Consider the following 13,318-nt stretch of genomic DNA (forward strand, 5'->3'; position numbering starts at 1 on the left):
AATTATACTGTATTTTGCTATTCCTTTGACTTTCTAACACGTCAGTTATGTTGTTCCCGAACGACAAGTTCATAATTTAAAAAAAAAAGCGAAGCATCGTTATCCAGAAATGTACTAGTTTAACGCTGATAATGTTTCCACCCTCTACTGTAATCAAACTATACGTCTCCCACTTCTCTTCTGTACCCCATCAAAAATGCTTCAATAAAAGAAAGATTGACAAAAAAAAGATGATGCACAAGACAAGCAGACTAAGGACATGGATTACTGGAACCATGTCCTGTGGTCCGATGAGACCAAGATAAACTTAGATGGTGTCAAGTGTGTGGGGCGGCAACCAGGTGAGGAGTACAAAGACAAGTGTGTCTTGCCTACAGTCCAGCATGTTGGTGGGAGTGTTATGGTCTGGGCCTGCATGAGTGCTGCCAGCACTGGGGAGCTACAGTTCATTGAGGGAACCATGAATGTTAAAATGTACTGTGACATACTGAAGCAGAGCATGGTCCCCTCCCTTTGGAGACTGGGCCACAGGGCAGTATTCCAACATGATAACGACCCCAAACACACCTCCAAGATGACCACTGCCTTGTTAAAGGAGCTCAAGGTAAAGGTGATGGACTGGCCAAGCATGTCTCCAGACCTAAACTCTATTGAGCATCTGTGGGGCATCCTCAAATGGAAGGTAGGGGAGCCAATGTCTCCAACATCCACCAGCTCCATGATGTTGTCATGGAAGAGTGAAAGAGGATTCCAGTGGCAACCTGTGAAGCTCTGGTGAAATCCATGCCCATGAGGGTTAAGGCACTGCTGGAAAATAATGGTGGCCACACAAAATATTGACACTTTGGGCCCAATTTCGACATTTCCACCTACGGGTGTACTCACTTTTCTTGCCAACAGTTTAGACATTAATGACTGTATGTTGAGTTATTTTGAGGGGACAGCAAATTTACACTGTTATACAGGCTGTACACTTACTACTTTACATTGTAGCAGAGTGTCATTTCAGTGTTGTCACATGAAAAGATATAATAAAATATTTACAAACATGTGAGGGGTGTACTCACTTTTCTGAGATTGTGTGTGTGTGTGTGTGTGTTTGCATGTGCGTTGTGTGTGTTTGCGTGTGTGTTACGGTAAAATTACAGTTTTTTTAAAGATTCTGCAACTTGGCCAAATATTAGATATTTTAACCTACATTTTGCAATTCAGATATCAATTCTCTATCAGTACTAAGTTTAGTAAATAGCCATGATATCCATGATTGTTTTTAGATATTGTATGTACTTCATGCACTATATTTGGATTAAAGGATTCCTATGGGCACCATAACAACGTACTTTCAATGAAGTTGCTATGCTGCTTGGAGTCTCCCTGCGCCGTCCTAGAAATACTTATCACTTAAGATATGTCCTTGGGCAATTGTCTTCCCTTTCCTCTTCTGCTTGGGTAATGTGGAAGCAGTGATGAGGTGGCAGTGATTGGCCGAGAGTGTCCGTTGATACACTCAGCCTTTCACTGGCCCCTGATCCCGAGGAAAGGCTAGAGATGTTCGCTTTAAGCCAGTCACTGTCATCGCCTCACTGCTTCCGCTAATGCTTCCGCCTGAGGACAGGTCTTTAATATGAATAAGAATGTGCTGGGGACTGCAGGCCCATATCAACTTAATTGAAATTAAGTTGTTATGGTGTCCAGTGTTCTTTTAAGTATCTATTACAGTAGAATGTAACCATTTCCACAATAGACCATGAGCAATTCTGCAATGAAAATGTTTCAGTATATAGTACTGAAAATAAGTTGTTTTTCTATCAGTAGTGCTGTGTAATGTCTAAAAAACATTCTATCTCTACTCATTGCAAATTATGTATTCTTTTATTTTTTTACAGCAAACTTGGATGCTGTAACCAAATTCAGCTGATCCACTCCATCAACGTAACACTAAACTTACCAGAACCAAACATCTGAGAATTTCTACAGTTCTTTTACGAACTATAGGACAATAGTTGAATTTATAAGGGAATGCTCTTATTGCAGTTTTGCAATGAACATTTGTTATTGAAATAGTACATTTATATAGTGTGTTGTATATAACGTTAGCATTTTCACATTTTGTAATGCTACAACCTGGAATTAAAGGGGATTTTATTGACATTTGTGACATTTGAAGGCAATTGCTTGCAACAGAGCAAATTTGGGGAAAATGTGAGGGGTGTACTCACCTTTGTGAGGTTGTGTGTGTGTGTGTGTGTGTGTGTGTGTGTGTGTATATATATATATAGTTTGTGTAGTAATGTATATTTAATATACACACATAGACACAATTTCTTTGTGTCTCCTGCAGCCTCTGTCTTCCTTCCTCCCACTTGCCCCCTCTCCCTCTCTCTCTCCCTCTCTCTCTCTCTCTCTCTCTGCTGAGGATGCTGGGAGACATTTGCTAGAAGTGTGTAGGCAACGGGACTCTATAAATAGCTGTGTCTCTCAGTCTGATCATTGCACCAATCCGTACATTCCAGCATCCAGTAGCAGCAAACGTAGCAATGCATCGAATGCACCCCAAACACCTATACCCAGCATACCTGCACCAAGTGATCTAGTATAACTATCACACAAATATCTATACTGTATATAAATAAATGTATATTTAGTGTATACATGACCCATCGCAGAGATTGCATAGTGACATAGAAACAGTGGGCGCGCTTACAGTACATTCTATTGACAAACCAGAGGAGTAGCTTAAAATAGAAGAGGCAAAAGTAAGCTTGTTCCCAACACAAGCATTTAACCCTCGAGAGGTGAGAGATGTATTTGGCTCAATGATGGGTAACAAACTCTCAGTGACTGACAGGGTTTGTTTGCAACACTTATGGTTAACTTTAGCTCCTACATGTTTGTTTCTTACCTACAATTCCCATGATCCTCAGCCAGCCTTAAAGTTGGCTGAGAGTCATGGGAAATATAGGATATCTGTCAAATGCTGATTTTTTTTCCCGATGATCCACAGGGAGATACCCCAGATCATCACTAATAAAGCTACCTGAGGTTGATGAGGTTTAATTCTTGCAAATGACACATACTTATACAGTAGACAGTGGTTGCAGCATTGCCACAGTTCTACTCAGATTGCAGTATATACATCATCAGTACATGACTGCACTCAATACTAATACTGACTGTAATACCACTATGTCATTCCTGAACCGTTTACCGAAATTGTGACAGCTATTCACCCAATCCTGCTTTTTGTATGCATATATTATAAACTGGGAATTGCAGAGAATTAACAAGGAAATTTCAGAGTAATCAGAAAATCAGAAACAAAAATGAATTATTATCCAAGTATATTACTATTTTGGTTTATCTTGATTTACAATAAGTACTGATATATTACTGACAACGCTGCTGACACTATCAGGATTATTGACTTAACTCTGAATTTTCCCAATCTAAAGCATTTAGAATTTTTCCAGATCAGATTTTTTTGCCTCATTTATTTTATCCAGTAATTCACAAAAACACAGAGTCTTGTGAATAACCATGTTTAGATTATGTATTAACCAACTGAGCTTTCTGAATAATGTAAAGAAATACTGTGATTTTAAGCTTGGGAAGCAGATTGGAGGTAACAGAAATAAAGTATTGCTACTACACCTGCTTTTAGTTGGTTAATTTACCTTGTTTTGATTGCGGCTAATTTTATAGATTTTTACTTTTGTGTTTTTAAATTGTGTTAGTCTTGGGGGCTTTTCCACTCTAGTACCATGGTAGGTAGATATATAATTTAGGCTTTTTCCGCAGACCCTTACTCCTCAATCTATTTCCTACTTCTTCACCCTGTCCCCTAAGCCTAACTTCTCTTCAAGTTATCTAACAGGTGTATACACTAAAGTAAGAATTGAAAGTAAATTTTAAATTTAAGGCTAAAATAACCGAATTGGAATAATTTTCTAAGTCAGCTATGCTTTGAGTTTGGTTGCTGTGGCCTCAAATTTGAAGGTCACTTTCAATTATCACTTTATTGAATAATCCCGTAAGTATTTCAACTTTTTGCTAACGTCTAACTGTAACAGCTCAGCCTATACCCACACTCTAATCCTTGTCCATTACCATATCCTCTATTTTCTAACTACTCATCTTCTTCCCTAACTACTCACCTAAGTGTGCTGTGATGAATGTGGTTATTGGTTTGTCCATAGTCAATTAGGTGACAGCAATCAAACAGACTAGCAGTTACAGTATAAATTGTTGATGTCTAGTTATGATTGCTATTGTTATTACATTCTAGTTGTTGAAATTGTGGTAGCAAAGCATTGCATCTGCAAGAATTTAACTTTCTGTTTGTTTGTGAAAACTTTGTATGCAAATAAAGTAAGAACGCCTGGGACATTAACTTTGGCTTTATTGTATAATCCCAATATCTCAATATAAGATCAGAACAGTATGAGAAAGAAAAATGAAACCATTACCCAACAGTGGAGATCCACAGCACTTAAAAGAGTGTTTGCTGAGGCATCCACGCGAGGAGCTACTATAAGACACATACGGAATTGGCTTTTGGGTAACATCGGCCTTGCACCGGTGTGGATTTGGAACCATATTTGGAACATATTGTTTTACTACAATTTTTTTTTTATTATTCAAATTATATGTACAAAATGATTTGATTTTAGTGCATGTATTTTATACAATTATTTATATATATATATTATTATCTGATAATTGGGACAGAAAGCTAATTCCTAGACATACAGTAGACAGCTGCTCCAGTACCACTTAGGACTTGGATGTATGAAGCAGTAATCAGGCTGCAGTAATTAGATCCCCTGCAGCCTAGTTCAATCTAGCCGACCAGTTCAATCTCATAGATGTGTAGTGGCATTTGTGATGTTAATAGAATCTCTGAGTGTCTTGTATGTTCGATAATAAAGTCTTACTCGTGGTTAAGAGAGCTATTGGCTTGAAAGACAAGTTTATTGCCCATAGCATACCTACTTGTGTTTTAAAGGAAAGGGGAAGTACAGTTACACCACTGGACAAAAATAGGGTTATTTTCTAAACAGGGAACTTTCAGAAATTGACTTGGGGATTTCAAATTGAATCAGACGCATTCTACAATTTTTCTATTTTCATCTATTTTTCCACCTTGTCGATTTTGGTCCAATATTTGCATAATGTTAAGTCCTAGCAAGTCGCTGTAAATAATCCTTAAAGTCTCTTTTCATGTCTCAAAATATATCAACCTATGCTTGAGCCCTAAACCTTATAAAGGTATCTTATATACAGATCACTGCATCTTAGTAATGTAAAAGCTTTTTTGTTGTTGTTGATTTCATTATACTCCTACACCCAACAGAGATGCTGCATTTAAAAAAAAAAAAAAATTCCACCCAACATTCTGATTTTATAGCCTGGTATTCTAGTTGTGAGCTAGAAGTTCTAATTCCTTACTTGGTCTAGAATACTCATTGCTAAACGTGTTCTGGCTGTCATGTCCTTGTATGTTCGTCCAAGAATCATCACCTGTCTTTGAATTCTCCTAATGGTCTATTATCTTTCCACCCAAACCTAGAATTCTATCTTGACTGATTATAACTATTTATTCTTCCATGAATGAGTTATCCACGTGCTAACCCAAGTCTTTAGTACTCATCAATAACTCTCACATCCTGTCCTAAATTATATCCTATCATACCCACCCATGAATATTTTATCTTGTATACTTGCACTATCATTCCCCATTTATCAGTTCTCCCAAGCATTCTTCATTAATAAGCCAGTTCTGCCATGCTCATACGTGTCCATAAGTTCTTAAGCTTTCTTTCAAGAAAAGCAGTTTTTGTATTAGGCAGTTAACCTCAGCTCAGGATATGCACACCAAACAGGGAGGGATAAAGATGCTAGTCCTCTCCCCCCTCCCCCATTCGCCACATAGGGTTGGTGATTGGGACCAAGCAAAGGTATGGTTTTGGGAGTTTCCCTACTCCTCCTTGGTGATAAGGAGTGCTGGGGTCCACTGTAGTATTGCAGTCTAGTGGATGGAACAGCTTTCAGGTGTTGCTTACTAACAATGATGGTGGAAATAGTGTTTCACAGGGGTTTTTACAAATTGGGAAATGCTACCTGAGGTTGGGCTCCTTCAGTGCTAGTAATTCCGTCCATGAAGTATAGTCTGTTCTCCATTATTACTAACTCCATCCATGGGGTATAGTCTGTTCTCCATTATATCTAACTCCACCCATTGGGTATTATTATTACTAACCCCATCCATGAGGTATTATTATTAGTAATTCCATCCATGGGTTATTATTATAACTAACTCTATCCATGAGGTATTATTATTAGTAATTCCATCCATGGGTTATTATTATAACTAACTCTATCCATGAGGTATTATTATGAGTAACTCTGTCCATGGGATATTATTATTACTAACTCCCTCCATGGGGTATTATTACTAACTCCACCCATCAGGTACTCACTCCATCCATGGGGTATTATTATTATACCTCTGTCCATGGGGTATTATTATAACTAACTCCATCCATGGGGTATTATTATAACTAACTCCATCCATGGGGTATTATTATGAGTAACACTGTCCATGGGGTATTATTTATTACTAACTCCCTCCATGGGGTATTATTACTAACGCCACCCATCGGGTACTCTTATTACTAACTCCATCCATGGGGTATTATTATTACTAACTCTATCCATGGGGTATTATTTTTATAACTCCGTATATTGTGCATTATTATCACTAACTCCATCCTTGGGGTATTATTATTATTAATAACTCCATAGTTCAGGGTGTTATCATTACTAAATCCACCTATAGGATATTATAACTCCATATATTGTGCATTATTATCACTAACTCCATCCTTGGGGTATTATTATTATTATTATTATTATTATTATTAATAATAACTCCATAGTTCAGGATGTTATTAGTACTGATTCCATCCATGGAGTATTATTATTATTATTATTATTAATAATAATAAATCCATAGAATCAGGATGTTATTATTACTGATTCCATCCATGGAGTATTATTATTATTATTATTATTATTATTATTAATAACTCCATAGAATCAGGATGTTATTATTACTGATTCCATCCATGAGGTAAGTACTCCATAGTTCAGGATGTTATTAGTACTGATTCCATCCATGGAGTATTATTATTATTATTATTATTATTAATAATAACTCCATAGTTCAGGATGTTATTATTACTGATTCCATCCATGGAGTATTGTTATTATTATTATTATTATTATTATTATTATTATTAATAACTCCATAGAATCAGGATGTTATTATTACTGATTCCATCCATGGAGTATTATTATTATTATTATTATTAATAATAACTCCATAGAATCAGGATGTTATTATTACTGATTCCATCCATGAGGTAGTACTCCATAGTTCAGGATGTTATTATCACTGATTCCATCCATAGAGTATTGTTATTATTATTATTGTTATTAATAACTCCATAGTTCAGGGTGTTATCCTCCCATACCCCCATACCCCGGGCAGTACTTCAATTAATCCCAGGTAGTGTGTGACTCCCCATTCCCCAGCCCGGGCTCTCTCAGTGACAACTCTCCGGCCGAGCTCTGTCCGCGGTGCTGGATAGTCACGTGACTCGCTCCCCCCACCAGCCCGGAGCTCGGGAGACTCGGGACCCGCCGGAGAGCTCCGAGCACCGGGAGCGGGGCTGGGGGAGGAGCGAAGGGGCTGCGGGCACTGGGGACGTGCCGGGGGAGGAGCGGGCTGAGCGTGCACCGGGTGTCGGGGAAGGAGTATCGGTGACCGGGGGGGAAGGAGCGGGGGCTCCGGCAGAGGGTGCACCCCGGGGGGCCGTAGGCGGGGCTCCGAGCCCAGGCCACAAGATGCAGAGGCTCCGGCTGAACGAGGCTCACGCCGTGTACCTGGGGCAGCTCGCCCGCAAGGACGGCACCCGCCGGGGGATCCTCAGCAAGAGGAGCTCGGATAACAGCCGATGGCAGAGCCGGAGCTTCTCCCTCCTGCACAACCTGCTCTTCTGCTTCGAGAGCGAGTCCAGCGGCCGCCCGTGTGGGCTCTACCTGCTGGAGGGCTGCAGCTGTGAGCGGGGGGCCAAGGGACTACCAGACAAACAGGTACCGGACTACATATTACAGGTCATACATGCAGTGTGCTGGGAACATATTACATGTAATGCAGTGTGCTGGGAACATACAGCTTACATATAATGCAGTGTTCATATCACATGGGTAGAGGGGTGATATAATGCAGTATGTTGGGTTTAATGACAGGTGCTTATCTCATGTTAGAGGGGTGATATGCAGTATGTTGGGTTTAATGACAGGTGCTTATCACATGGGCAGAGCAGTATGTTAGGTTTAATGACAGGTGCTTACCACATGGGTAGAGGGGTGATATAATGCAGTGTGCTGGATTAAATTACAGGTAAATGTTACATTGATAGAGGGGTGATATAATGCGGTATGTTAGGTTTAATGACAGGTGCTTATCAAATGGGCAGAGGGGTGATCTAATGCAGTATGTTAGGTTTAAGGACAGGTGCTTATCACATGGGTAGAGGGGTGATCCACTGCAATTTCTTGGGTTTAATGAGAGATACTTATTACATGATGGGCATAGGAATGATATAGTGCAGTGTGCTGGGTCCAAGAGAGACTCGTACATATTACATATTGCATGGTAAGAGGGGTGATATAATGCAATGTGCTGGGTCCAATCAGGCAGGTATATATTACATAGGCAGAAGCAGTGATGTATTGCAATGTGCTTTGACCAAAACAGACCGGGATATGTTGCATAAGCAGAGGGGGTGATATAATGCAACGTACAATGTCCTAGACAGGCCGTTATATTTTGCATGGATATAGGAAGGATGTGTTATAATGCAATATGCTGGATCTTAGACAAGTAGGTACATATTACATGGATACAGGGAGTGATGTAATCAAATGGGAACCAGGGGTGATATAATGCAGTGTACACGGGGACTGGACAGACAGGTACATATTACTCGGGCCGATTGAATGATATAATCCAATGGAGGAGGAACTGGATAAAACAGGTATATTTTACATGTGGTGATATAATGCAATTTGCTGGGTCCAGGACAGACGAGTACATAGTACATAGAGTGCTACATAGAGGGATCCTAAATAGACAGGTACATATATGCACAGAGGGATGGTTTAATGCTTTATACAGGGGGACCAGATAAACAGGTGTGTATATATATGTACAGAGGGGTTATTTAATTCTTTATAGGGGGAGGGGGGGGGGAGGGCAGGGCTGATTTAATGCTTTATATAGGGGTATGGATAAACAGGTACATATTGGCAGAAGTAATGATTTGATGCTGTGTGCAGGGTCCTGGACAGACTGGTACATGGGTAGAATGGATGACATGTTGCTAGGGTGATTGGGAAATTAGTTCATATTCTATGGGTAGAGGAGCTGAATTAATGCTATGTGTCGTATCCATGGACAGGGCAATACATCTGTATCAGACAGACAAGTAGGTAGATTCTGGGCAGAGAAAATGACATGTTGCAACATACAGCTCTTTAGGACTGATAGGTAGTGGAGATGGTATCCTGGCCTGGTTTGGGCAGAGAGGTAGATATTTTTGTTAGAGGAGATGGCATGCTACTCTGTGCAGACAAGCAGAGGAGAAAACATGCAGATGCTGGATACAAAGAGGTATGTGGGTAGAGGGGGTGACTTGCAGCTAGGTACATAGAGGTAGGTATGTGGGTTGAGGGGATGGCATGCCACTACGTACATAGAGGTAGGTATGTGGGTAGAGGGGATGACTTGCAGCTAGGTACATAGAGGTAGGTATGTGGGTAGAGGGGATGACTTGCAGCTAGGTACATAGAGGTAGGTATGTGGGTTGAGGGGATGGCATGCCACTAGGTACATAGAGGTATGTTTGTGGGTAGAGGGGATGGTATGCTTCTAGGTACATAGAGGTAGGTTTGTGGGTAGAGGGGATGACTTGCAGTTAGGTACATAGAGGTAGGCATGTGGGTAGACAGGATGGTAGGCTTCTAGGTACATAGAGGTAGGTTTGTGGGTAGAGGGGATGACTTGCAGTTAGGTACATAGAGGTAGGTATGTGGGTTGAGGGGATAGCATGCCGCTAGGTACATCGAGGAAGGTATGTGGGTAGAGGGGATGACATGTGGCTAGAGTTAGATATGTAGGTAACTTTGGAGAAGTCATGCTGGTGGGTGCAGAGAGGTAGATTTCGATAGCTGCTGCTAGGTGCATATATAAGAATGTGGGTAGAGTGGATGGCATGTGTGCAGAAATGGCTATATATGGATGGAGGGTATGGCATAAAGCTTTGAACAGAGAAGTGTATATATATATAGTTAGTGGGATGCCAGGCTGCTATATGCAGAGTGGTAGATATAAGGGATGCCAGGCTGCTATATGCAGAGAGGTAGATATATGAATATAGGGATGCCAGGCTGCTATATGCAGAGAGGTAGATATATGTGTAGAGGGATGCCAGGCTGCTATATGCAGAGAGGTAGATATATGTGTAGAAGGATGCCAGTCTGCTATATGCAGAGAGGTAGATATATGTGTAGAAGGATGCCAGGCTGCTATATGCAGAGAAGTAGATATATGTGTAGAAGGATGCCAGGCTGCTATATGCAGAGAAGTAGATATATGTGTAGAAGGATGCCAGGCTGCTATATGCAGAGAAGTAGATATATGTGTAGAAGGATGCCAGGCTGCTATATGCAGAGAAGTAGATATATGTGTAGAAGGATGCCATGCTGCTATATGCAGAGAAGTAGATATATGTGTAGAAGGATGCCAGGCTGCTATATGCAGAGTGGTAGATATAAGGGATGCCAGGCTGCTATATGCAGAGAGGTAGATATATGTGAAGAGGGATGCCAGGCTGCTCTTGGCAGGCCATTGGATAGGACTTCTCTGTTGTAAAGATGGGATATGTGTTTGGACAGAAGGCCTGGACTGACAGTGGCCTGCTGCAGTGTAATGAACAGGGTATCCATGGGAAATAAATTTATACACTGCTGCAAGGTTAGCCAAACGTAGATTAGATCTTCACCTGTAGAACTACAACTCCCTTGGTATTTTCTTAAATGCTGCATAGCATTGTGGATATTGTTGTTATAAAACAACGTACGGTTCTATCTTTGGCCACCCCTGTACTAATTCGCAGGTACAAACATCTGACAGTAACAGGAAGCCGTGTGTTTTGGGGTGGTGGGTATAGATGGATAGAGAGTATATATCAAAGGGAAGCTAATATAATCCTTGACAGTCAGTGCAACAGTGGTGATAGGTTTATACAAGGTGAAGCAGTGCCGAGGCCTAGACTGTCAGGTAAATAAATAAGCAACAGATAGAATCCAAGATGCAGACAAGGAGGGTGTCAGAATCAATTTTGAAGAGGCAGAGTTCTTGCTGTGCCTAATTAGCTTAATTGTTAGATTGATTATTAGGTTTATGTGCATATTTAGCAGGGTGCCGCTTTTGAGTGCCCTAATCCTGCACAAGTGGCTGTATTAAATAATTTGCGAATGTATACATCAGTAATGAAGATATTGCACTGTATAAACACACATAGGATGCATGTATGGAGTAAATACTGTCTGCGCTGCTGTGAACTTAGAGGGTCAGAGTTCAAGTATCACTTGTCTTCTAGGCCTATGCCTGCTGAAATCTGTGATCATGGCAGGATTGAAGTCCAAAAAAAAATTGGGAACTCCTCAAGTTCACCACTCTTTCCCATCTGTTAAGTAGCTCACAACATCTCTCTCTTAACTATCCTGCCTATATTCAAATTATCAATAATAATTGTCAATAAGTGTCCTGGGGTGTCCTATCAAAAGGAAATCCTCCTGAAAATTACCCTTTAGTTCTCCTTATTACTTTAACGCAAACAGTATTTATTTAAGTGATAGCTGTCCAGAATTGTAAATTAATTTGAAATTTAGGACAAAAGTAACCATTCCGGAAGCATACCTGACAGGGCGAATTTATCCAAATTAGCCAATTTAGACCTTAAAGTGACACTTTTGGAACCCATACCACTTCTCACATTACAGTGAAGTGGTCAGGTTGACATGTCCTTGTAATTTTAAGCCTACAGCTGCACATATTGCATTTCTGCAGGAACGGCAGTGTTTACATTGCAGCGTTTAAATGCCTCTAGTGGCTGTTGCTCTGACAGTCATATAGGCACGTCTGGAGAAATAGCCAAGTAAAAGAGATCATCTGATAGGTGCAGTGTGGCATTTTGCAGCGTGCACTAACCACCCAATGCTTTGGATTGGTTGAGATCAGTGATCTTTATGATCTCAGCCATGGAGGCAGGACAAGCTGCAGAGAGCACACCGTGGCTTGGGAGGAAAGATAAGTGAAAGCTACCCTTTCATGTGCTCCGGAAGAGAGGGGGGTGAGTCAACCGCTACAGAACACTATAGTTTTGAGAATATACATTTGTAATCCTTACACTATAGTGTTCCCGTAAATTCCTGATAATTCTCATTTTAGTGAATAACCCTGAATAACCCTTTAGTGAATAACCCTAAATCCTTGTAATATGAATGCACCACCAAACTATGGTTTTACACTTTTCCACTTTGCATATCTTCCTCTTTGCATATCTTCCTTCTGTATATGTTGTCTGCCATGATTTGTTTTCCTGGCACTGGAGAGTTCCTTTAAGGGAGAGTGAAAGGTTGATCCCTGGTGGGCTGTCAAGTCTGCACCTACATCTGGTGCAGACCATAAGTAATGCTGTGCTCCTTCAGACAGGCATTGGTGAAGAATCAGAGCATTGCCATGGTAACCTGCAGCAAAGTTCTGATCCTCTCCAAGGAGCAAAACACAGCCTGAAACTGCTGAAGGTGCAGACCTCAAGCTCCCTTAGATGCCCTTCAGCAGCCTGCTGGGCGCTTGTTCAATGGCCAGTATGCAGGCATCAGAGATAGTCTGTCTCCAAGGCCAACGTTGTGCATCATCAAACAGGTACCTCCGCTGTGCCTCTGGGTTTAATAGTCAGATGCCGAAATGTGAACAATTAACACCCAATCATCATTTTATTCACTTCTAGATCATTGGGGACTGGAATTGACCATGATAAAACCATGACAGGATAAGCACAAGATATAATAGCTGCATGAACAATAAATGTATTGGACCAACGTTCCCTTGGAAAATATAGTAAGGAACTGAATCCCATTGAGTTCCCACTGCTCTAGAATCCTGGATCAAGTTATAATCAATGTA

General features: G+C 40.6%; 1 protein-coding gene across 1 annotated transcript in view; it reads left to right on the plus strand.

The window, feature by feature from the left end:
* Positions 1-7,854: 7,854 nt before the first annotated feature.
* The window catches only part of RASGRF1 (Ras protein specific guanine nucleotide releasing factor 1), a 76,513-nt gene continuing 71,049 nt past the window's right edge, over positions 7,855-13,318 (plus strand). The window contains exon 1 of the mRNA XM_063448694.1: positions 7,855-8,157. Coding sequence (XP_063304764.1) covers positions 7,909-8,157 — 249 coding nt within the window. The 5' untranslated portion in view covers positions 7,855-7,908. The remainder of the gene's footprint in view (positions 8,158-13,318) is intronic.

Source organism: Pelobates fuscus, chromosome 3, assembly GCF_036172605.1.
Source record: "Pelobates fuscus isolate aPelFus1 chromosome 3, aPelFus1.pri, whole genome shotgun sequence".
NCBI lineage: Eukaryota > Metazoa > Chordata > Amphibia > Anura > Pelobatidae > Pelobates > Pelobates fuscus.